Below are 26,804 nucleotides of genomic sequence, written 5' to 3'. Positions count from 1 at the left end.
TCTTGTACGTTTGTTCATAACACAAATTTGTCATTGACTTCATGGCTTCATGAGTCTTTGGGAGCAGAATTATCATCAGTGGGGTTTCTTTTTTTTGTTTTTAAAGGCACCGGTCTCAAATGAGGAAGTCTCCGAACGGTTGAGGAATATTCAAATATCTGCGGCTCTGCTGTCAACTTCTGCAAATGGAACCTATTGGCAGTGTGCCTTTGTTATGGCTGGGTGACAGACTGTGGTGCAAAGTGTCCTAAACACACATTTTCTCTGCAAATCACTTGTGAATTGTTCTTCCTCAATGATTGGCTATTACCCCGATATTGACTCACTGTTTGTACAAGATTCAATGAAATCCATCTGAAAGCTATCCAGCGCTGTTGTGTTAGACAGGAAGCCGGTGTTTTAGCTCTCCATGTAATTCACTCTGTCAGTTGCACACTAAGAGGCCTTCTCTTCTCTTGAGTTGCTACTGTTGGCTTTTAAGGAATGTGTGTGTGTGTGCATGTTCACGCATGCGTATGTCCAAATTCGAACACAGGATTATTCCTCAGGTCATACATGCTCCCCCATATAGCACCGCATGACCAGTCACAACAGGCATGTGTGAGGCCCAGGTACAGGCATGCACAGTGAGCAGGTATTGCTACAGGGAAATGACTGTTAAAGCTCTGTTTTATTGCACCACACACGTTCTTTTTTAACCCTCACTGCCGTGGGCTAAATGAAAGTTATGAGGAATGTGTCCACACTCCGCGGAAATCCCTCCAACTTATACTGGTCCAGCTTTTAACCGTGACTTGTGTGAACGAAGTGCCACGAACCAGCAGCCACCATAAGACTCCCATGTCTGATATGATATGATCAAGAGTCACCAGCCTTGAAAGGCAACAGTCGGAGGCAGCGAGCTCGCAGCCTGTTTAGACAGTACTGTGTGCCATTGAGCTTGACAAGCGGGTTGATGAGAGATCCTTAGAATTGTGTGTGTGTGTGTGTGTGTAGGGAGAAAAAAGAGAATGAGAGAGTGTGTGTCGGATCGCAGACGTGGCTGTTTGTGAGTGTGTGAAACCAAGGAGAGAGTTCATGAGGTGACATCTCGTCAGCTGTTTGACTTTCCCAGTTTCCCAGGGAAGCAGTTTCAAGAACAATGTAGGAGAAAAACCACCAACCATCCACAATTGAAATGCCACAAAAAAAAACACAACCCCGGTGCTGTTTGTTGGTGACTGAATTATCACCGTTTCTTGAGATTAGAGACAAGGGAAACATGTGAGTGACTGCACTGTGCTTGTAGAAGACACATTTCACCTACTGGACTCCTCAACCCATCCATCTCACAGCGCTTCTCACAATAGCAGGAATACATTAAAAAAAAAAGAGCGAGTCAGAAGGGAAGGGGACACAAGATAAATATTGTGTTAGTATTTTCCCTCCCGCTCCCTTCGCAATTGTCTTTCACTCTGACAGATGAACAATGAAAGTATTTTGAACTTTGCTGCGTGCTATCTTTTAGTTCTGGGTTCAGAACTGTGCTGTCAAAGCCAGACGTGTTCTGGCAGATTGATTGATTTGCTTTCTCTGTGCCATGTCTTCCCTTTGTTCTTCCAGGAAGGCTTTGGTGTGTCTCCAGTATTCCAGATTTTCTGTAGCTGTGTCATATTAGCACCTGTTAACAACACACAGGCTTATAAAGTATCCATTCAGCTCCCCTTTGATCGTAAAGTGCTGCTATAAAATTCAGACTGGAAGCAGTTCATTTTTATATTCTGTAACTTGCAGTCTGGAAGGCAAACAAAATACATATTTTGACTCTTAATTCTAGCTTTATTCACCAATTGTTTGACCTTTTCCTTAATTGCTTCTTTGCTTCCATGTATGCTTGTTTTTTTTTCTTTACAAAGCTGCACCTAGCAGCAAAGTGGCTTAGCTTAGCTTAGCTTAAAGTCTGGGAACAGAGACAAATGTGTGTCCTGGGTCTGTGCAAAGGCGACAGAATCCACTTACCTGTAAACCTCACTAATTAACTAATTGTCTCATAATCCACACAAACCTGAAGTGTAAACATTACATGTGCTGATGTTACCAGGTTTGTCAAAGCTAACCAGCTCCAGCCTTTTTTTTCTCACTGCACACAGATATGAGAGTGAAATCAATGTTCCTTTTCTTGTGAAGAAAGTGCATAAACATGTTTCTTCTGAAACGTCAAACTATTCCCCCTGATCACTTGCTGATTTGATTCCCAGATGTGTCGGTGCCAAAATCTTGCTGAGCATGGCAGCTAAACATCCACCTCCCTCACCTCCCTCACCTCCCTCCTCTTCCTCCTCCTGCCGGTGTGTCTGAAAGCTGACTCATTCCAAACACGAGTTTGGAAAATTGGCTAAGTTTAGCTGCAAAGCATACCCTGACTCTCATCCTCAATGAGCTTTTCACTTTGCTTCATTATTCTGGCTAAAACTGTGATCCCTCAAGTAATTTTAAGCATGCTGAGATAGGAGGGCAATTGTTAAAAATTGAATTTAACCATGACCGCTACGTCGAAGCCAAGCAGAATTTAAATAGCTGATGTATAATGTGTGTGTGTGTGTGTGTGAGAGGGGTGTGTGTGTGTGTGTGTTTGCTTGTTTGTGTGTATTAGTACATCTGATTGAGTAACAACATTAAAGGGTTGTTTATTTTCTTGGAAATGCTTTCTGAGGGCTTATTGATAGGTTTGAGATAAGGAACAGAAAATGGCCACCGGTAACAACCCGGGCAAGCTGTGTGGGCCTGATAATGGTTATGATTCCCCCCCCCCCCCACCCTTTTAGTTTCTTCCTCCACTCTCCCCAAGTAGGAGTGTAACACAATCGGGTGAGTGTGAGGGATGCTCTTGTTGGTCTGGGGGCTTCGCCTGCTTTCTTTCGCTCCTGCTCTGCCTCGGCACTGATTTGCAGCCTTGCATCCTGGTCCAGCTCTTGACTCTCTGCTCTGCAGCGCTCAGTCCTGGGGGATTCCTTTCGCTACGTCTGTCCAACACCCCCACCTCATCTCGCCGAACGCCAACTTTGGCTCATTTGGTGTGTCTGGCATGATCATACGCGCACACACACACACCCATACAGGCCTGTATGGACACATATATCTGCACACACATACAGTGGGTTTCGGGCCAGGCGGGTTTGGCTGTGATTGTAGACTGGGCCTGTGGAGAGATCTTTACGGAGCATGCAGAGCCCATCTGTGGCTGCTCCTCAGTGATGGGAGGCAGCTGGCTGTGTGTGTTTGTGCATGTGTGCGTGTGTGTTGTTTCATGGCCAAGGAAGGAACAAGGGGAGGAAGAGAGTGGGTTGTGTGTGTGTGTGACTGGGTCACAGAGCACCCCCAGATTGAGGGCTAAACTCAGGCTGAAACTGACCCAAACTCTGTCGTCTCTCCAAGCCAAATATTCTCTGTTTTTCTTTTTTCTTCTCTTCTCTTTCTTCTTCCTCCTCCTCCTCTTCTTCTTCTTCTTCTTCTTCTTCATCTTACCCCTCCAGCTGGAAGAACTCATTCCCTAGACTCTGCAATGAATAAGCTGAGACCCAGAGAGCAACAACCTGGGCCTTCTCTTGCTGTCAGTGATACCGTGGATGACGTTCAATCACAGACCACATACACCCATGCTCGCTTAACTCCCCTGCTCTTAGAGAGGGATGGGCTCAGAATTGACAGAAACCACAGAGGCCATAAGAAGAAACAGATTATGCTCTTTCTCCTCCCTAATGACTTCTGACACTCCTCTCGCTCAGCGGTCCTCTTCAGCTTGTTCGTCTTGTAACAACGTCCACTTCTGTCCTCCTTGTGGCAAGGCCATCTGGGCGTCATCTTGTTAGCTCATTACAGCCACTGATGATATGATGCTAGCTCCTCATGTGACAGTGATAGAGGGCAAAGCATACTGAGCTTGTTTAGTGAACATGGGAGGTGTGTGTCAGCAACATTCACGTCTGTGTTATAACTCGTCTGTGTGCAACTGTTATGAGTCACGCCGAATCCGATCTGCTCTGCATGCCAGCCTGTTGACTGTGCTAACTCAAAACTAGTGTGTGTTTGTCTGTGTGTGTGAGAGAGAGAGGGTGTCTGTGTTCACACGTACAAAAGCAGGGTGGAATTCGGGATATTCTGTCTGTCTTTTTTGCCTCTGACATCCTCATTTATTCCCCTCTAATGGGGACAGCCCGGAGGGAAAATACAGAGCTTTCTGCTTTTCAGCAAGTCACTGTTGCCAAGTCTGGCCTACAGAAGTTTAAATGCAGCTTGGATTTAGTTTATCCAATACCGCTACCCGTTGGCTAGTTTGTCCTCTTTTTCTATAATAAGGGTCAAATCCTTCCTGCTTTGCTAAACAATTCTGGAGCCAGATGGATCTTGTTTTGCTTAATTTCAGGATGCCTGTGCTTTTTTTCTATGTGTGTGTCTCTCTCTGTGTGTGTGTGGCCTCTGCTTGCACTGAGGCGACTTGTTTACCGTGTTTGACATGTGAGGAAATCGGTGTGTGTACACTGCGGGGCGTGTGTTTATGTGTGTGTGTTTATAGTCAGGCCTCCCTTAAGAACATCTGCCCCCACGACAGCCCTGACAGAAGCCAGCTACGTACACAAGCGCTCGGGTTAAGCTGCAGGGCTCCGAACACCAGCATCGCTGTGACCCAGCCTGCAGACCTTCTCACAGCGTCGCCTCAAACATGGAGAAGGCTTGTTTTCAGATCAGTTAGTCGCAGTTCTCATGACTCAACAGAATTTTAGATGTGGCGAATTTCTCTGGAGCCGCACAAACTCACTGACAGTTTGATGATATGTGCCTTTCTCCAAAGAATGAAATGATCACACTGTGTCAGCGGCGCTCATGTGAGGATCTTAACCACACATCAAGAGCGAAGCCATTTCAGAAGCTGCTGTTTGAATGTTTCCATTGTGAGGAGGAGGCAGCATGTGGCTCTATCTAGATGGATCTGAAAACGGTTTAAGGCTGAAACAGTCCCTGCTAGCAAACAATTATGTAATATTGATTGACTTGAATGAGAACAGGATGCGTTCATACCCTGCGATTACACAAAACATAGACTGCCTCAAGCAAGTGAATCGGGTTTAAATCCCTTCTGCTATATCTATATTACACAAGAGCTCAACTACAGTGCTCCTTGCATAACTGAGCTTTGTGTTCTTTACAGACCTAAGTGCAAACTCTGTCCTGTGGGTGAACTACTGTAATGTTTCACGAGACCCTGCTGTAATATCTATCTGCTCTGTGGAAGCCTATGGAATACAAATTAAAATATCGCTACCTTAAAGACAGTGTGATAATGAGGAAGCAGCTGCACTGATTTTGTGGATAATGTAAGAGAGAGAAATAGTAATTGGTGAGGGAGCACTTCTCCTGGTGTGAAAATTACCACTGATATCAGGGGGAGAGAGAGTACCTGTTGTGATGGAGTGTGTATGTGTGTGTGTTAAGTGTTGTGGAATGTCCAGCTCCAATACCAGACATCAAGATGAAGTGGTGTACCTGCATGCATCTGGTAGAGATGGATACATAGCAGCACAAAATAGATTTTAATTGATATGTATGACATGTTCGTGCTACTGCTCAGGAGGAACAAATCAATTTGACACCATTCTGTTGATATGAGCCGTCTGTGCCCCTTTCTCTCTCAGCCCCTCTGTCTCGGGTCCATTCATTTGTGAGCCGAGGCCGCCTGCCAGTGCACTGCTCGGGGCCGAGGCTTGAGTTGACTGGACGGGGGTGGAGAACAACGGGGAAGGAGTGGTTTGAGGCTCTGTAAGGGGCTTTGAGTGGGCCTGAGTGTAGGCGGTGTTTTATATGAAAGTCGGTGAGGGCAGGGGGCTTGAATAGAGGTGGCTGGGAAGTTGGGCTGGGAAGGTCCAGGATGCACCCCACAGTGCTTTTGTGTGCTCTCACATCCGTGTGTGTGTGTGTGTATATGTGGAGGTGGGATGGGGGGGGTGGTGGGGTAGCAGCATATGTGAGATCATGTGCTCATATTCACCAGTGGAATGTAAAATCAGAGAGGAGGGGGCTCTCCTCTCTGATTCGCTTCGTTGTTTTCTGTTCTCTCTCCACTGTGCTGAAGCGTAGGTCTGTTTGTATAAGCTCTTTACAGGATTGAGCATGCTGTGGAGCCATCCAGATGAAACAAAACCAACCTCATTTGGTTGTTTTGAAAATGATTCCCTTTATTTTGTTTGGTTCAGGCAGATCCACCTCGTTTGACATGAGGGGGATAAAGGCCCTCTCACGTTCAGGGTCATTTCCCAGAAACATTATTTGTATCTGCACAGCTCTTCCTCTGTGCATTCAAACTTCTTTTATCAACAGGTCTTATAAAGTCTCCAGACAACGTGAATGAAAGATGCAATTCAGTCCCCCCCGCCCTTTTTCCCTTTCGACCTCCTCAAAAGTACAATAATCTTCAGTCACTCGTCTCCTCCTCTCCATTGCGCGGCTGTGTGTAGCACCGGAGTGGCGCTGATTAAGCCAACAGAGAGACAAACAGGAGACAAAGTCCCGGCCCACCAGTTTAGTTTCACATCCTGGACTGGAGCTGGGCCGCAGCTTGCCAAGTGGAGGGCTTTTAAACTGGGCTAAACACTAATTGCTGCCCTATTTCTTTTATGTTGCTTCTTTCCCATCTGTGATGGCGCTTCCAGACCTCCACAGCAGCCAGAGCCTCATTATAGGAGACAGTTAACAAAGGCTGGGAAACAGAAGCGGAGAATTCACTTAGGATAGCTATCTAACCACCAGCTAGGAAGCCCGCTCCGAAAATTGAATCAATGATGGGGGCCGGCTTGCAATTAAATCCTTCAGGGATATTAAGATATTAAGATTTTAAAAATCTTAATTATTCATCTGAATTGTTGCGCCTTGCTTTGATAATGGAATAAATGGGTTGTAAAACCGAGAAGTAGGTTGTAAGCCTCATTGTTTCCAGGCATTTAAGTACTAACACTTTGAAAACTGAACATTTAATACAAAAAGAAAAGAAGAAAGAAAATAGAAACACCTACTTGTTGAGCAAAACAAATCTAGGTCTAATTGTGATGTTTGCCTGGTCCCCCCCCCGCTCTGGTTTCATGCTTGTTTTTCTGTAGGTGTTTTTTGTGTGTATTGCGAGAGGCGGGTGTGTGAAGAGGAGGATTGAGAGGGGGGGATAGATGAGAGAAAAACAGAATGAGAGAAATGTTGAGGAGGTGAATGAGAGGGAAGGATAAAGCAGGAGGGAATGAGACTGCTGTGCAGGAATAGAGAGGGGGGGGGCTGAGATTGGGGGATCGAGGGAGGAATAGCGAGAAGGTGGGGAGAAGAGGGGGGGCGGTCAGCAATAAAGCCTAATGTTGCCATGGAAACTTGTTTATGCCTCGCTGATGCATCTTGTAGATCCAATTAGAGACTGATTGTGTCTGTGTCTTCATGCACGTGTACCCGGGCATGGTGGTGTGTACGCGCACACAAGTGCATGGAAACATATGTATGCTCACACACACACACACACACACACAGGCACATGCAGGGTGATGCAGCTGAAAACCAGCAAATTGTTGGGCGATGTAGGACAAAGGATACCCCGCGTTCTCTCTCTCTCTTATCGGCCCTTGAATTAGCACAACCCCTCCTCTCATCCAGAGCCCCCGCCTCACCCCCATGAGCATCAGACAATAGCGGGGAAATAACGTCTCACCCGCTTCCAGAGGCTCCCATCCACACATGCTTTCATGACATCATATTCAGCAAAAAAAAAAGGGGGGGGCACAAAAGGGATTTTGACCGTTTGGCAAATTTCATTTTACATTTATCTCCTTTGTGAATGAAGTCATTTATTTGGTAATGCCCCTGTCCGAGAAGAATGGCCGTGAATGTTAATCCAATCATGCTCATTTTCATGGGGGGTATTTCTTGAGAAAATGGGACTTTTTAAATGATCATTTTGTACAATGCCTGGCTGTGTGCCAGCGTTTAACATCATCAGAGGAGGAGGACAGCCAATTGTAACCCCCCCCCCCCCAAATGCTAGCACACTTCCCTATCAGTCATTTTCAGGAGGCTTCGCCATCCTCCTTTCGTCGGGCCTGTCTGAAGAGTCAGTTATTTACTGGTGAAATGATGTGTGTGATGATGAAATGAGGGGCTGTAGATAAGGTGAGATTACACTCCGAGAGAGAAAAAAGAAAGGAGAGACAGAGAGAGACAGAGAGGGGCCCAGCCCCTGATGTCTTGTTAAAACGTGAGGGATCAGATAGAACAACAAATGCATTGCGCGCTGCTAAATCCTGCTTAAATCCGCTGGCATGGGCAGATCTAGCAGATAGCCCCGCTGCTGTGCTCGCTGTCTGCGACCACAATACACACACACACACATACGCACAAGTACATAAACACACCCGTGGTCAGTCCGGCTGTCTGGGTTAATGCTTGGCTAACTGGGACAGCAGAGCTGAACCGTGTTGACATTTTAAGCCTCAAACAAGTCCAGAACAATGATTCAGCCCGTCTGCCCCCGACCCCCCCTGCCCCATCAGCCCGCAACCTCAGCCCATTTTGCTGACCGACTAGCACACATACACACACACACACACACATGCAGACGTGCATAAACATACACACCACTGCCCAAACACACTGCAAGTACTCAGGGTGCTCCCCTCCTGCCCCCTCTCTTCACACACACTTACACACACACACACACTGGGTCTCCTCCTGTTCCTTTAGTGAATAAAAGAGAACAAGAGCTGATCTGATTGAGTTGGCAGCAGAGAGCGAAGTGGAGAGGTACAGTAAGGCCAGATGGATTATCTTAATCCTCCAGTAGATGATCATGGCAGAGGGAAGATGAACCAGGAAGCCTTAACCTCCCCGCTGACCCCTGCACACTGTTTTCATCCACAAACGCAGACCTCTGAAGTCAAAGCAGAGTAGATATTACACTAATTCACAGGTCTTATGCAGAACTCTGAAAATATGAAAACAGAAATCAGCCGCATTCTTTGCATGTAATCCTATCTACAGCCTTTCCTGTAGGCAGCCATTTTGTGTTGGGCCATCTTGTTTCTTTTCTTGCAAAACTTTTGGTATGCTTTGATTCAGATCCAAGTTTGAGAAGGAACTTGAGAGGATTTGTGTGAAACGCTCTGTCGACTAATGCTGAACAATGTCAAGCTGCTACATGTAGTGTTTTTGTGGGGCCAAATTAACTACGCTCTTTCTAAAAGGCCAGGCCAGACAGATCTAAATCCATAACTCCCACAGCTCAAAGTATTAAGACTGTATAAACTGTTGTTGAATTATGTGACTGCTTTTCCAGACTTCCTTTTTGCATGTTAGTAACAGTTTATCTTTTTCCCATCCTACAGATTTAATGCTGGAAAGGGGCTGGTGATCTACCCAGACATCGGTGACAAGCTGGACATCATCTGTCCCAAAGCGGACCAGGGTAGAGATTATGAATACTACAAGCTGTACCTGGTGAAGAGGGAGCAGGCCGAGAGCTGCAGCACAGTCCTCGATCCTAATGTCCTGGTCAACTGTAACAAACCCGAGAAGGACATCAAGTTCACCATCAAATTCCAAGAGTTCAGCCCCAACTACATGGGCTTGGAGTTCAAGAGAAACGTCAACTACTACATCACCTGTAAGTCATAAATGATGATTTATTATTCATATTTAGCTTTTTAACCTTCATTTAACCAGAGAAGCCTCACTGAACAATCTGAGTAATAATCTCTGCTTCACACTCAGTTACACACAGTCACACCTGGGAGTTTCCTAGTAAAACTGCATTTTAATGGCCGCTGCAGCAGCAGCTCCATAGCAACAACCGGAGGTTATGTGCCGTGCTCAAGGCAGGCTGATATTAGGTGTTTAAAGTGGAAGGGTTCCATGTCATTATAGGGCTGAACATGGCAACTGTGACTCCCTAATATTACCTTTACCTTTTACAGCGTTTTTCACACTTCCCTCAGTGATTGATCGTTACTCATGGAATTTACTCAGGTTTTGTTCCGTATAAAAATAAGACAAGTTTGGAATTATGGCTATTTTCTCATAGATTTTTTTTTTTTAAATAGAGTACCGGTAAGAATTTTCACTTTTACTGTAACAATCTTTTTTTATATTCTGTAACATTACTTGTAGATTTCTGTGTAAAACTAGAATTGTAGTTGTGAATGTTTTTAAATACTAAACAGTAGAGAAACGTGGTCATACTGGAAGTGGCGTTTTAGTTTGAATATTTTGTGTCCTCGCTGCCCTGTATGAACAAAGAGTCATTAGGTGGTGTTGGTAAATAAAAGGGGGGACCTCAGGAGCTACAGGGGGAAGAGTCAGAGCTTCAGCATCAGCAGAGTCTCTGAGCCCAGGATGGTTTCCACCTCCAGGTGTTGTTTTGGTCCTTCCTCTGTCTGATTCTGTGTGAGCAGAGGAGGAGGTGTTGGAGAAGGTGAGACCTCTGGATGAGTGCTTGCTGCCTCTCCTGCGCTGCAGATGTCTGAGCTGGATCTACACCAGTCCGATTCCTAAGAAAGGTGTGAGATTTCTGCTTCATCCTCTGTGTTCTGAACCTCAGAGAAGGATGAGGGTGTTCAGCGGGTGGTGTTAATAGAACTGGGACATAAGACAGCAGTTCTGTGGTGGGCTCCATGACTGAAGTGGTGGCAGGAAGTTTATATAGTTTATAGGGACTGAAACAGTCTACAAATCTTCCCCACTGCAATGTTATATATTTTTCTGAGCAGTATTCCTGTGAAGTACTTAGATCCTGTTGACTTGGAGATCTTGCTGGTGTGTCTGCCTGATAACTGTCAGGATCAACTAGACCATGTAATCTCTGATGGAGCAGAAGAAGAAGTGTTAAGTGTTCCCTGGTGGAGAGTTCTTTGGAGACTTAGTCGAAAGTGACTTTTGAAGTGACTTTTACACTTTTCTGAGCATCTGTGAGGGCATGTTAAAAGTGAGGATGAGGAGGAAACATCCACCGGCCCTGCAGGACATTAAGTACAGCCTCCATCAACACATCCAGTGAACAGAGCAGTTTGGCTGCCTCCGGCTGTGTTTTTCTCAATTCTGGCATAGCTCTGTGCCAAGCTGAGGTATCGAGGGTTTGTGTAGGTTACAGATATAAAAGTTCAGTTTAAACCCCTGCAGAGTATCATGTAGACATCAAAACTGTGTAGTTTAACTCTCGATAAATGTGCGTCAAATAAGACTCAGAAAATCGGGGAGGTATCCTCAGGGGACCCCTCAGGGGAGCATCTGGGCTTCACACTCTGCGTCCCTCATTCTGTTGCTGAGGCTCATTACGCACACCTGAAACAACAAGTCAGATGTGAAGTGCTGCTCTGACATGTTTGGAGGATAAAATTAACATCATGTCAATTTACTGCAAACTGTAAGTTTCAAAGAGAAACAAATGGAGGCTTCATCTGCTGTAACCCTTTACTGTATCAGACACAGACATGAGCAGAGGTGGACAGTCTGTATGTGTTTGGTGGTCATGTTTTCAGCATGAGGCAGGATCTGCTGTCTGCTGTATTAGAAGCTCAATAAAATGGTTTATTGTTATTATTCGAAAAATAAAGTTTAAAGCCACCCTTGGGACACTAAAAGCTTTTATTTTATCGAAAACAATTCGGTCTGACAGTGGATGTTTCATCCTAACACAACACAATCCTCTCATATTTTGCTGCTAATACAGTAATCGTTCACATTTTTCTGACTAATCCAAAGATCAACATGAATTTAATCTACCAGCACATTCATGTGAAAGCATCTGTAATCATGTTTAAAGATGTAGAACTTCAGAGAGAGACAGAGAAGGGGGATGTGCACAGACATGATAGACAGTGTAATGGGAATATAATGAACCTAACATATTGTAATGCAGTTCATAATGCCAAGTGTGTTCTTTTAGACATTAAGGCCAACTTTTCTTTCTTTTTATTTTACATTTCCAGGCTTTAAACGTTTTCCCCTGCTATGGCTCATCATGTCTGCTAGTCTCAGTCTCTGCCACATCTATAATTGATTCTTCCCAGAATCCATGAAATGATTAGAGATGATCCTGACTTTAGAAATGCAACGTCTAAACTAATCTACAATATACAACAAGCTTTATGCCAAAGAACAGCTGGCACAGTGAGAAATCAATAGAGGCTCTGCAGGCCATTAGAAAAAAATAGACCCACCACCAGCCTACTCTAATGAAGGATGATGTATCGTCCCTTGTATGGCATAATTAATGTTCAATATTTTGTAAATATCCATAAAACTAAAATATTCATCTTTTTTTTCTTAATATTTTCCCAAATATGGAAAAAAAATCCTCTTTGTATGACTTAAGTTTGGATCTCTTATGAAATACTGCTACAGCTTTGACTCTTGGGGGAAAAAAAAACATGTTTATTTACATCCTCTGTCTCTGAAGGAAAAATCCAGGCAAAATTAAATCCCACATATGTTTTCTTTTCATCTGTAGTAGCTCATTCTGTATTTGTGAGCTCTCCCTCAAAGACCTAACGCATGAAAAGCTTGTGATCTTATCAAGCGACAATTTTTTGGGGGCCGCTCCTGTGGCAACATATCATGTGGACTTTAAGAAATATTTCTTTGAGCTTTATTACACCCACATGTCTTTGGAAAACACCTTGGGCCTTTTTGGCGGCTTCTTAAAGTTTTCCGAGCCGGCTGTTCGCGGGGCTGCTCTGCATGTTGTCTCCCGATTACATCATAAATATTTTTCCTGACTTTATTAGTGACATGTGCGTGGGCACGCATGTTGACTACAGCTTGATCCAGCATCAAAGCAAAAAAACATCAACTTTACTTTAGGTTGAATTTGCTTTTTATATATATATATATATATATATATATATATATATATATATATATATATATATATATATAACACTCTGTTGTGTCTCTGCTGCATAACAACCAACTTGCTGATGTGTGCTTTGTGCAGGCATTTAGAATACTTAACGCTCTCACCATATTGTTTTCAGACTCATAATCAGAGTCAGTTGTAAATCCCTCACAAGGCGGGGCTGGTTCTGCAGGATCCAGCTCGATGCTGGATAATTATTAGGCTCATATACTGTAACGTTTTCGCGTCAGCAGTAATCAGAGGTAGTATTTGTCTTGGTATTATGTTAATGTTGTTGTCCTTTGCACTGGGAAGAGCTTGTTTTATTTATTCTTCTGCAGCCTGTGCATACACCATGACACATTTCATCTATCATTTAGATAATGGCTGGGCTCTGTTGCCATGTATTATGTGTGAGAGCAAGAGTGCACCTGCACTGAACACACTTCCCTCCTTTACCTGTACAAGAGAGTCCACACTGTGTGTGTGTGTGTGTGTGTGTGTTGAGGCCCCCTTAGGCCAGCTTTATCCCTCATTTCAAAGATGTGAGTGCGTTATCCCACCGTCCCTGCGGGGAATGTGGTCCAGTCAGCCAGCAGAGCGGTGTAAATCTGCTCAGCCTATAAAGACCTGGCTTATCCGGTCTGATTAACGGTCAAACGTGGCAGACACCGTTTGAGACGAGAAGAAGATGCATAGGGAGTGGACATTCCACTGAATTTTTTTCTTGTCCACCCCCCAGCTTCCAGTTTAACTCTGTTAGTCTTTCCTTTTATCATCCTTCCCAACCCCCCACTCCCACTCCCACTCTTCACGTGGGGGCAGAATAAGCAACAAAAGGTGTGGGGTAAAGTAAGCACCAACTGGTGTGTGTGTGTCTATCCAATGCCCCGGTGTCACCACAGGGGATCCCGTCCACTCGGTCCCGTCCATCTCGGCCCCGCTCTGACAGGAGTTGTTGGGGAGTTAAAGGTCAAAATTCATGACCAAGAGGTCGCGGAAACACAGCATGGGGTCAGTAATGATAAACCTGCACTGATCTAAATCCCAGACCAGCACCAGCTTGTGCTGTCCATCAGCACCCCCTGCCCGCTATGTACACACACGCACACACACACACACGTATACATACATCTTCCCCCCCCCCCCCCCCCCGGTGAATGAGCGAACAAACTGGTTATATTTCATTGCATTGTCCAAACACAGGATATCAAATGAGATGTTTGTGAGGAAAATGGCTTTGCTGCGTTTCGGGGGAGTCAGGAGAGAAGTGATTTTAGACAGGAGGCTTTATAATATATATAATATAATGGGGAAAATGAGCAACAGAGCGGGGAAGAGAGAGGGAGAGAGAGAGAGGGACAAGCATACATGCCTGTACAAATATATACACAGACAGTCTTTATATGTCACCGAGCTGAGCCAAGAAGTGTTCCTCCATTTTCTCTCCCATTCACTCCTCATTGAAATAACGTACCATGACTGCTTGGTGATATGTTTTCAGTGGTTCGCCGGATCGGTGAGTCTCTGTTCTATATAAGGGTAAGGCCATGAGGCAGTAAACAGAGGCAGCCTGTCGTCCTGCACTTTTCTTCCTCCTTGATTTCCTGTGTAGCGGGCAGGGGTAAGCCTGATCCCTCCTGACAGCTGTCACTCTCCATCCCAGTGTACCATCTCGTACTCTGACACACACTGACTTCCCCACCAGAATAATGCCGCAGTGGAGCACACCCTGTCTCACCTCCAGAAGATGTGAAATGTCTTCTGTGAAATACATATAAAGCCCAGCGCTTGCAGCAAACGGTGAAGCTGATTCTGTTGATGACGCTTATTTTGTTTGACTTAGCAGCTAAACTCCACCTGATTGTTTATTCTAGGAACACAGAGCAAGTGATAAGGCATTTTATTATCTGAGAATAAATTGGCAATAAAATACAATGTTTATTTCCTGAGTTGATTAAACACAGGTGCTGACCCAGAATATGAAAAAACAACGTCAAAGAATCAAGCTGCATTTGACACTGTGGGATGATGTTTTCCTCAGCACTCACACCTGATAGGATTAAGGTTAGGAAGCATATTGCATATCAGCAACATTCATGCTCTTTAGTGTGGGCTCTCCTTATTATTATATTCTGCTCAACAACCTACACACTATACAATCCTCCATCCAAAGAACCCCTGAGGAATCTTCTTCCATTGGGGCCAGATGGATCCATGCTTTAAAAGTCAGCCTCTTCTTCTTTTTCTTCTTCTTCTTCTCTTATTTGCCCTTGGGGGAGGAGGGAAGAGGGGGGGTAGTTGAAGGTCAAGGTTGAAATCCTTGGGATGATCACAAGATCCTCTTCTGCCCTACATTTGTGAGAACATAAACACTCCAACATATGTGCAAGCACATGCTCCCACGCAGGTACTCCGCTGTAATAATGCAAAAGAGTTTACAGAAGCACACATATATATATATATATATATATATATATATATACATGAAGGCTTGTTCACAGTCGAATAAATATAAACACGCTCGATTCCGATGGAGCGCAGTAACATTAATCAGATTAGGAGGAGAGAGAAAAAAAAGTCATCTTTTAGAGTTAACATGAAATTACCATAATCAAATCAGAGCCGTTGCAGTTGTCAGCGGAGCATTTTGAAGACAGACAAAGGCGTTTTGATTGTCAGATTATAGAGATGCAAATAACTCACACATTTTTAACTCGCAATTAAATGATTTTTTTTTGTTGTTGAGAAATGATAACTGTTAACATCTGGTATCCTCCCTCTGTAAATTCACACTGAAATATTTTAATTACATGCTAGAGACGGGGTTTTCCTTTTTTTTCCCCATTGATGACGGACTCTCCCACATGAGCAGAGAACAAAGAATGTATTGTTTATTGCACGTTTCTCATTTAAAGACCTCTGACAGGACATTAAGCACTTATTTATAATTTTGTCAAACACTTAAAACAAATGCAACATTTATATTCAAAGGTTGAGACGCCTTTTATTGTCATTAAAGAGGCTTTAAGAACAGGATTGTCATAAAAAGTTGTGGACTGTCAGAGCAACTGTCAGTGATGTTACTGATTAGAGATTTAAGCAGCTAATCAGTAAGCCTTAACGGATTTCATTTTCAAAGTAAACCCTGCTAACAGGTCAGGTTAGCACCGGTGAAGCAGCATGGCCTGGGATAAGGAGCTTTAACCCCCGCCCCCCCTCCTGTGAGTGAACATAGCCCACTGTTTATTAGAATGCCAGTGTAATATATGACTTTCTGCTTGCTTTGCAAATCTATCCAGGCTGCCTCTGCTACTTCTCCTTTGGATATTTCATTCACAGAGGGTTAGCAGGCACAGCGTTATTGTCGCTGGTTATTGCCTTTCGTTTATTACAGAGGAGTTTGTTTAGAGTGGAGGGGAGGGGTTGGGGGGTGTGGGGGGTGGTTGCGGAGGGAAATGAGGACTTTTCTTTTAGAGGGAGGGCTCCTCACGTGGCTGTACAAGTGAATGGTAACCATTGGTTACAGCTCAACCCGTTGCTGTTAGATGAAGCTGATATATTCATGTATTCATCTCAATTAGCCCGCTCCACGCATTCCAAACGCAGACACTCATCCCTCCTCGGCTGTGCTCCATGCTTATCTTATTAGAATATTTTATCCTGTGTGCCAGGCCTCCCTTCCTCTTTCCATCTCCTTCTTTCCTACTGTATCATCTTTAAACCTTGCTGCTTCTCCTTCCGCTGTTCTGCTCTCACATTTCAAAGTTGTGTGCTGTGGGAAGTCTGCATTCAAGTCATTCTTCTTAACTGATGACTTAGATCTTCTCTTAGCGCACACAGACCACAGGAGATGGCGGAGCTAACTCTGAAACAACAACACTGTTGATTTTTCTGTTTCTCTCCTCTCGACTAACACAAACTCATTTGTCGAACGACTCTTTCTCCAAGAGCGACTTTGAAAGTAACTTCCTGGTTTTCTTTAATTTCATCTCTGCGGTTTTGCAACCCTGAAATAGCTCCAGGCAAAATGAGAGGAGACGTCTTAAGACTGCTGGATAGATGCATGTTTGGAGTCCGTGGTGATTAGGAAGAGTAAATGTAGGACACGAGAAGATGAGCATCATTGTCCAAATTGTATTGGACAATGGTGTATCGCTTCATAAAAAAAAACCCATAAGCACAGGATAAAACAATGAAAGCCCATAATCTAAAACACTCGCATATTTCCCTTTCCATCTGAGATGTCTGAGGTTGTTTGCCCTCTCCTTTGCCAACAACACATATTCTCGGTGTCTTTCTTCTCCGGCCAATAGCTAAAGCTCAAATCACAGCTCTGTGTCTGTCAGTCGGAGCTCGCTCTCCCTCTCCACCATCTCCTAGAACAGCGGTTTGTCTTTTCCAAGGCACACTCTGAAATGGCTTTGTTTTCCGACAGCCATTCAGTGGCACCCTCAGCCAGGGCCTGCCAAGTAGTCCGCCTCCCCGAGCCGGAGCCCTGGCTTGTTTACACAAACTCATCGGAGAAATATGGATGTATAATTATAGAGGGTTGTTAGTTTTAATGTCGCATCCTTGCTATGGAAACCACTGCATGCTTGGTCAGCTACGATGAGGGGTGGCTGATGAAACTCTGACCGGGTATGGCGTGAACATTTCTGCGGAAAGCGTTTTGGGGGAGCAAAGGAGGGGAAAAAAAGGAGCTTCTTGATGGAATCGAATCAACGCAGAGCAAAGCAAACAAACATGAATCACAAGGCGGTGATAGAGATTGCTGTGGTTGTCCAACGCATAAATACAGAGTCTAAATACTGCTCTGCAGGCCAGGACCAAGCCCGTTTCTGTGAATTCAGCTCAGTGGCAAAATGTCCATGTTCCATTCCAGCCCGACCACAAGCACACAAACACAGTAACAGGAGCAGACAAACACACAGGAGGCGTGTGTGTGCACAAACACACAGGCATAAATAAGCACAAAGCCACATAAGCAAATTCAAAAAAAAATATATATATATATATATATATATATATGCACTCATAAGCTCGCAGTAGCATGCAAATAGATGCTGGCACAAAAAAGCACAATGTGCTCACACACACATCCATCTCTCTCCACAGATTTGCTTCCCTAATAGAAGCAGCTGTGTGCATTGTGCATTTGTTAATGCACATTCAAGAGAACTGTAGCTTAGCCGAGATATTTTCAGTCAGCAGTCCCACGGGTGTAAACGTGTGCGTTGTCAGAGTGTGTGTGTGCGCGCGTGCCATGATGGATGGATGGATGCGGAAAAGAAACATGTCTTCAAATAACCGTGTTGTGTTTGAGTTCGGGCCTCACCGCCCCTCACAGCGACTTGATGATTTCGTAGACGGCAGTGGTACAATTTTACCTCCAAACCCACGGGTCCAATTTTCTTTCCCTCTTTTCTATTCTTCCCTCCCTTTTTTGTTTTTCTCTATTCCACCTATTTTTTTACTCCTCCTTAGATCTCACCCCTCTCCCTCCCTTCCTTCCGTCCTTCTCCTTCCTTCCATCTCTCCTGCACACAGTGACAGATCCTTCAGGAAATTGTTTCGAGTCTGCCAGACATTTTTGTCTTGTAGCTGTTTATTTGTGCTGGGGGTACAAGGGGTCCGGAGCCTCGGTCTCTCTCTCAGCTCTTGGACTAGAGGTTAAGCTCCTGAACTCTTTCACCGCCTTGTGCCAAAAAACACTGATCCCCGATCAGCTTGGTTTTAGCGTGTAACCGATACTGGGAATGAGGAGAGAGGAGCACCAGAGAGGATGTAATCAGTGTGTGTGTGTGTGTTTGTAAACGTACGTCAGCTGCTGGCTTTGTGTGTATTAGGATGTAATCAGCAGCATTTCTCTGTGGTCTGCTGTGCTCTCTGATTGGGGTTTTGGTGAATAACAGGGAAAAGGGAGGAAAGGAGTGTTTCTTTTCCTGCTTCTTGTGTTGCAGCCTGGCCTCAGAGCTGGAGAAGCCTCGCTGCATGTGGTTTGGAGCCTCGTTCGGAGCTCTGGCGCTTCTACACATCAGGAAACATCAGGCCCTCTATCCATTATATGCCCGTCTCCGTGTCACCATGTGTCTCTAAGAGTCTGTGCCTGCCGCTCTGACTTGCATCCCTTGTTGACTGCAGTCAGCTTTGTTCTGCCGCCTCCATGTTAGCAGGTACTGGAGATTCCCTCGGGGTTTGAGCGCACAGAAGCTCACGTGCAAAAATTTGCACACGCACACGTCACAGGGACACGTGCACGCCCACACACCTGTGCACTGTCTCCTCTCTCTCTTTTGCTCTCTGTCTCCATCTTTGTTCCTTCGTTTGCAGATTTTGTTTTTGTGGACAACAGATGGGCCGACATGGACTCTCTCTTCTCTAACAAGTACACTCTCCGTCTCTCACTCTGCCTCTGACATCTCTCTCTCTCTCTCTCTGTCCATCTCGCTGTCTTCACTGTCTATAATCTCTCTAGTGCTGAAACAATTTGTCAGTCATTTGTCCAAAGTATTTATCAAGCCAAAATGTCAATCACTGGTTATTGCAACATAAAAAACAGGAGGATTTATGGCTTTTTTTGTAGTTTTCTGGCATTTGGGAACAATAAATCCAAAAAATAATTACACCCTTTTACATTTTTTGTGTTGTCTGACCTGATCTGCACACAAAGTGTCATTAGCCTGAAGGCAGTGTAGGTACTGTACTGTACGTGCTGTTCCCGCTCCGTTAGAATAACTCCTTGGGTTTGTTTTGCATTGCCGTTGTGTTCGGAAGCGGCAGCACTGTGGTTAGAGTTATTGTTTGTTTATTTGTTTGTTTGCTGCCCATCTTTGATGTGTGTTATTGTGCCAAAGAGCACAAGGCTGGCTCAGTTGTCATAACTCTCTTCTGAAGGCCAGATTGAAAAGGTCAGTGGAAATGAAGCTCCGCTCTCACTGTGGAGGATGAATAGATGCAATGTAGTGGCTCCACACAGAGACACAGAAGAGCCTTATACACACACACACACACACACAACTCAACACTTTGCATAATCACACACACAGACACACCTGTGAGCACATCTTCCACAAGAGGCCAGAGGGTATTTTGTCCTCCTGTGTTTGTGTTTGTTGGCTGGTTGTGTTGCTTTAGCTCTGGTATCCCTTTGAGGAGGAGTTTACTCACAGATTACCCCCTCAGTCAGGCTCAGATTTTGGAGCCATGTGGCCTTTGACACGCCACCACTATCTCACACCACATTCCAAGCCGTCCCAGCGGTTCTTTTATCAGACAGCTCAGGCTGATTTGCTGCTCGTGGACCTTTTAGAGGTTGATGAAGAAGGGCGACTCCTCTCTGGAGTCCCATATCACCGTTTTGTAGACGACCACAAGAGAGAACAGAGTAAAGACAGAGAGGATCACTTTTATCATCTGGTGGGATTTAGCGAGTGAACCATGGTTCACCTCATGTGATTATCAGTGCAAATGAAGCAAGACCAAGACTTCAATGAGCCTCCTGCTGAGAAACGAGCCTACTAAGAGGCCTTCTGTATACATCTGTCAGCTGATTACACATGTGTAACCTGACAATGGCAATACCACCCACTAGCAGGGATGTTATGTTTTTTGAGGGGGAAATAACTAGTAGGATTTATAATAAGCTAGACATTTTTATGGGCAAAAAATAAGATAATCAGAGCCATACAAAGCAACGTTTTTATGACTGTGAAAAGGAGCACAGAACACATAGTTTACTTTGAATTAAAGGCTTATTTATTGAACTTAAAAAGGAACAATTTCTTTGCGGGGAAAAATAGTTAAGTTCGGCTAATTTTTATACTCACATAGCATGTTTACTATCTGTACGGGCAGCCAGATTCTGTGATGTGGGAAGAGTTTTTCCAGCCAACAGGAAAGACTCGGTTAAATGTTTCCCTAATCTTTATGATGCTTTATGATTGTATTTATTTCATTTGTACATTTCTTCTCAATAATGGGACGTGATGAGTTTAAATTTGGCAGTCACTGATATAAATCATTTGTGTAACTCGGCACAGCTTCATGTATTTCGTGCTTAATTTGAAGAAAGGCTGTGCATGTGAAGAGCTTCGTTGCCAGCTGCGTCGGTCTCAGGGCAGTTATTCTTAATATTCTCCACAGATTTCTCTTTTGTCTCTTTTGTCCACCATTTCTTTTGGCCTCTCCCCAGCGCCCTTCAGTGCAAAGTGGTGCTTAATAGAGAATGAAAATTGAATATGATGCTCCATTTCTTTGTGTATAACTTCCCGGAATCAGCATTATAAAAGCAAAAGGCAAAAAAAAATCTGAGGGGAGCTCCCGATTTAAAGCAGTAACAGGAAGTGTTGTGAACTTTGTGAGCCTGTTAGGAGTATTCTCACTGATGTATAATGTATAATTGTTGGGCACTTCACCCACTGTGTCTGTGATAGGTGGAAAACTGCCCCTGAGCATTAATACAGAACGCTCCTCCTTGTCTTTGACAAGCCTGTAATTGTGCACACATTCAAACCTCGTACAAAATGGTTAAGAGCGAGCTAAACAGTAACTCTGCAACTCCCACATGAACAATATTAACCTTTAGCAGTTGAGTGTGTGTGTGTGTGTGCCTCAGCATGTGTTGCATCTCCCCTAACCTTTAGCTCCAACCAATAGGAAGGTGAAATGGCCGTTTTTTTCTCTCTGACCCAGTTTTCTCTCTACTTATTCCTCTGAACACGCAACATTTCAGCTGTTATTAGTCAAATGATGCACTGTCTGAGAGGGGAGTTCAGAGGCAAGTGTGTATGTGTGTGTGTGCGTTTAGTGGGTGTTTGTGAATGTGTGCGTGCCACTCACAGCATGTTTGTTCACCTGTTAGATGTGTGTGTGTGTTCAAGGGTGTGTGTGTCTGGCTACAAGGGCTAAATGAAGGTCTAATTGATGAGGAGCAACGTTTACAGCAAACAAAGAACAGCCACAGTACTTTGAAATGTTTCTTTTATAGTCTGCATTCAGATGTACACAGTTGCTGGACATCTGAGACACAAACATTGCAACACAGGCCACATCTTCAGGCTGTTTTCTGTGTTTTTTTTTACCCTGCAAATGATTTGTGTTAAACTGCTGAGGTTTTCTGCGGCTGCAGCTCGATGATATCGGTGAAAAGAGCCATTACTGCCAATTAGCTACTCTGTCATTAGGGAGGGTTGTGTGGGCTACTGGCAACTTCTCTACACACAACAGAATATATTATAGCTGAAAAAGCTGGTGAGGTTGAAATAGCTAATATCTAAAAATGTTCCATATTGAGAGCAGAGGAGTCGGATTAAATTTAACAGTCGGCGTGGTTATTAAATTAATATTGGATGCCGTGCGTGCTGTCCATGCTTCTCATAACTTTAATACTATATGCAACAGCTTATAGAATTGTAAGCAGTAAGTAACCCCCCGTCCTCATACCCTCAGGTTACACAGTTTTATTGTGCCAATCGACCGCATTCAACATTCTGCTCTCCCCCGGTGCACACCTGTCAGATTATGTGGGTCTCGGCTTAGAAGCGTGCTTGCACATTTTGAGCAGACCCCGTTCATTGTGTGTGTTTGTGTGTGTGTTTTTGGATGGGTAGGCGAGGCAGGAATGCAAGGAGAAAGGTTCAGGATGTGATGTGCTCTAAGATGAGTCTGTCTACATCATGTCATGTTGGAGTGCGCTCAGTCTGTTCGTGTTTGAGACAGATGACTTGCTCTGCTCCCCAAGGTCCTCCTGTTATTCTGCATCCTTTATCTCCTACTGATCCGACAGACGGCCTGCGCTGTGTGTGTACTTTTGTTTGTCTGCGTGTAGGCATGGGTGTGTGTGTATGTACGAAATTCTCCCTGCGCACGTCATACCTTGTGTACCTCATTGTGCGCGTGCATACAGGGCCAGTGCTGTCTTCTGTCTTCGTGTGTGTGTGTGGAGTCATGGGGAAGTTTTGTGCTGTGCATGGTAGCACTGGGCTTTTGCAGCATGCTGAGTTGGGAAATGGAGAGTGGAAAGTGCAGTGGTGTAAAAGCTCTGCCCCACTGGTTCCGCCATAGAGGTGACACACAGACATCCGCAGCTAAATGATGCAGAAGCTTTATGTGACTGCAGGTTGTGAGTGTTGTACAGGCACACACACACACAGACAGTTTGGGAGCTGCTGACAGGTCCTCTGCAGAGGTTAAAAGCTGTCATAAGTAGGCTGGAAGCACTAGCCCAGTGGTGTTAGCTGTGGAAGTCCATAATGCCCAACCTTTGGCTCAGTAATCTGGGACTGTGCTGACTAATCTAACAAGACCACACACATGCAAACACACACAATTAAAAGATAGGAAAATTGACATATTCCCAAACATTTATATACAAATGGGCCTATAAATTTAAACTCGGGCACTTATCTGTCTGGGCATGCACGTACACACACTCACACACACTCTCAAACACACAATAAATATATGCACACATTCACACTTGAGTTAGTAAAATGCACAGTTGCGGAGAGGCCAAAACACACAACCAGGGACTTAAGGGAAAAGTGTAAGAGAAATGGGTGAGTGTAAGTGAGAGAAAAGCAAGCTGGCAGACACACACACACACACACACAGACACACACATGCACGCACACAGTCCAACACACATATGCTTCCTCTGCTTCACAGAGAGAGATCACCTCCCACTTCTTCTTCTTTCCAAGGAGATCGCCTCCTCCTCCTCTCAACTCCTCACTTCATCACCTCCTTCCATATTCCCTCACCGACATATGCACGCACGCCCATCCTACACCCCTACACACACACACACACAATCGCATGCAAGCACACTTCAGACAGATCAAGTCTCACTCCTCTCCAGCTCCACTCTTAAAAAAAGGAATCTCCCACTTCCTCTCCTTCCACACTCCTTTTTCCATCTCCTCTCTAAACACCTCACCCCCACACACACACACCTCACCACTTCACCTCCCTCCCTCCCTCACCCCTCCGCAGCACCCCCACCCCCCCCACCCCACCCCAAACCCCGCGCTATCCCATAGTGCTCTCTGCTGGGAGGATTTAGAGGTACCCTGTAATTTTGGTGCCGGAGGAGCTCTTAAGTCCTGCCTGATCTTCTGGCTTCACAGGCAGCCAATGTATGTGTGTGTGTGTGCACGAATATTTGTGTGTGAGCACACACATGTCAGTGTGTGTTCATCTGTGTTCTCTTCTGTGGGCCTGAGTGCTACTAACATGTCTCTATTTTTTTTTTTTGCAAGATATTGCTTTGTATGTGTGTGTTTGTGTGATCAAGAGAGGGAGAGGGAGAGCAGACTAATCAGGACACAGGAGAGGAGCTCCCCCTCTGGTTGTATATTGAACCAGTGAGCCGAGCAACAGTTGTGTGCACTGGGCCGCTAACCACCTTAAACCCTGACACTAATGCTACTACCTGCTCACCCTACCCACAGCACAGTGGCTCCAGGGAGCCGGCAGCACATGATATTATTAGAGCTGTTGCACGTTGATGCTGTGCAAACTCAAAATCTGCTGTTGCACATGAAGATGAGAAAATCAGCAGTGTCCACCCTCATTATGCGGAACCACATTTATTCTAACCTGAATTCAATATTGGTTTTTCAAAAAAGCATGAAAAAAAGTGTGGGCCTAGCGGTGAAGATATGACCACTTTATACTGTCTGCCAGGTTTTATTATTGAAAAGAAACACAAGAAGAAAACACGGGCCTAGCCGAGAGCACCTAATTCATCTGAGATGATATGAAAAGTCTGAATGAATTTTCTTTGCTCGTGCCAAACCTTGCGGAGGAGGCTTCGTGGGAGAGACGGCGAGTGAGAGGTTGGAGGTTGATTACTGATTTCCATTTCTATTTCTAGGACAAAGAAATGGAAGGCTGATGGGCTGGGACATCTATTTAGATCCATTTCATTCCGCCATAATCAGGTTTTAGCCATGCCCTAATACTCAGGATTAGAAAAGGTTCAAAGTGCAAACATCTAGATCCTCCAGTATTATTCCAGTCTGCCAACCTCACTCTGTATGTGTTTTTGTGCGTGTGCATGTGTGTGCGTGCGTGCACGTGAATTCTTGCATGCATGCCAGATCTACTGGGGAGGGTTATCTCAGGAATCAGGCATATAAACCTAAGCTAACCCTCTCAGTGCTCATTCAGGAGTGAAATATTTTTCTCCTTTCCTTCTCAGCACTTCCATTCTGGTTCTCTAATATAAACAAAAATCCAAGATGGGAAAAATGGCAGGTATGAGAAACAGCAAATTCCTGATGTGACGCTCTGTTTGATACAGACACACATACCTGACACGGCTGTGTTTAGCTCTACGCTTTGCCATCAAATGGATGAAACAGCTTTGTATGCTGGTCGTTTTTTTTCCTGATGCTAAGTGTGAGTGATCAGATTGTGGTTTTGCCTGTTTATGTATTTAGATTTTTTTCCCCCCTTTGGAAAATGTAGACATTATGACTGGTTATTGTGACTACCCGCTGCCTGCTCGTCTCGTCTAAGTGGAAGTCTGAATGCTGTGGAGATGGGGGGGCGGTGTGTGAAAGGTAGCCAATGAATGTCACCTCTCATCCACTTTCTCATTAAACAGGCTGCTCTCTGTCTGTCACATGGGCTGTATCTAGCCCCTCATTCGGTGCTTTGGGCAGATGTTGAGCATGCGAGTGTGCACACGCATACATAGACACCGGGGGTGCATGCACACGCATGTACACACGGCTGTTCACGTCGTATGAAAGCAAGCCCCCTCCGGGCTGGACAGGAATAATAAGCAGCAGATGATTCATGATAGAGATGGGGAATGTATTCAGCAGGACCACCTGAGTGACCTCATTTAGCAGACCTGAGAATAAATATAGACCACCGCATTGCACTCTAGCCTTAGCTTGTGTTGTCTTGGCCAGTCAGCACTGCGTCTCTCACACATCTCCCACTCTTCTCCTCGCAGCACCCCGGGGAGCAGTCCTTCCACTCCACCCCGAATGTCCTTGTGAAATCTGTGGACACCGGTGTATTTGCCAGAGTGTGCAGTCGCATATGCATGTTAATGTGTTATGCTTTAGGTAATGTGTGCAGTAGTGTTGGAACAGGAGCCTTTCTTTCAGGCCAGCTCTTTCCCCTGTAAGGCTTCCTCTTGGCTGATACATTTGTACTGTAGATATTTCCCAACATCAACATTTGGCACCTGGTTTCTCTTATGACTTCAGCAGCTGTAGATCTTTTGTTCTCCCACTAGTCACTCTGTGGCCAATGATCCACACCCACAAAGAGGGCCTTAAATCATACAAAAACCCCTCTTTGGAGCCGACCGCTTTATTATTAAAAAAAAAAAAAAAAGCAACATTCCTTCATGCAATGACCAGTTCTTTCGGTATTCTGGTCGGCTAACACTGAACCAGTTTGTTCCACTAAATGATTAGCAGCAGACGGGGAGGTTCTTTGTTCTTCGTCCTTTTCCTTGCTTTATCCCCCCTGTGTTTTTATCTCTGCCGAGACACACAGGAAGACTCAATTCCCCAGTTTCCTCTTTCCAAAACACGTCATGACCGTCGGCCTTTTAATATCTGGAAATCCAGATTTGGATTAACGTCAGTGTGCCGGGATGAAACGAGAGGGAGAGAGGGGTTAGAGAGGGAGGGGAAAAAAACGAGTGAGAGGAAAAGGAGATGGAGTGAGCGAGAGGCTTTTTAGATTAAAAAATCTGGCAGTGCGTCCTTGTTGTGAAGTCGGGTTAGAGACTTTCAGAACATGGCTGGCACTTTTTTTTGCGTGACCTCTGACATGATAGATGTAAATACAGTGATACTGGGGAAGAGTAAAATTAAGTGTTCAACAGTTGTCTCTGCAGCTGATGTCTGTCTTGAATAGAAGTCAAAGGAGGGATTCACATTAG

The 26,804-nt window shown here is 44.8% G+C and overlaps 1 protein-coding gene across 1 annotated transcript in view; it reads left to right on the top strand.

Moving 5' to 3' along the window:
* efnb1 (ephrin-B1) overlaps positions 1–26,804 on the top strand; it is a 51,897-nt gene that overhangs the window by 13,533 nt on the left and 11,560 nt on the right. The window contains exon 2 of the mRNA XM_028416240.1: positions 9,384–9,661. Within this exon, the coding sequence (XP_028272041.1) occupies positions 9,384–9,661 (278 nt within the window). The remainder of the gene's footprint in view (positions 1–9,383; positions 9,662–26,804) is intronic.

Source organism: Parambassis ranga, chromosome 10 (assembly GCF_900634625.1).
Source record: "Parambassis ranga chromosome 10, fParRan2.1, whole genome shotgun sequence".
Taxonomy (NCBI): domain Eukaryota; kingdom Metazoa; phylum Chordata; class Actinopteri; family Ambassidae; genus Parambassis; species Parambassis ranga.
This window is presented reverse-complemented; position numbering and strand designations above follow the sequence as displayed.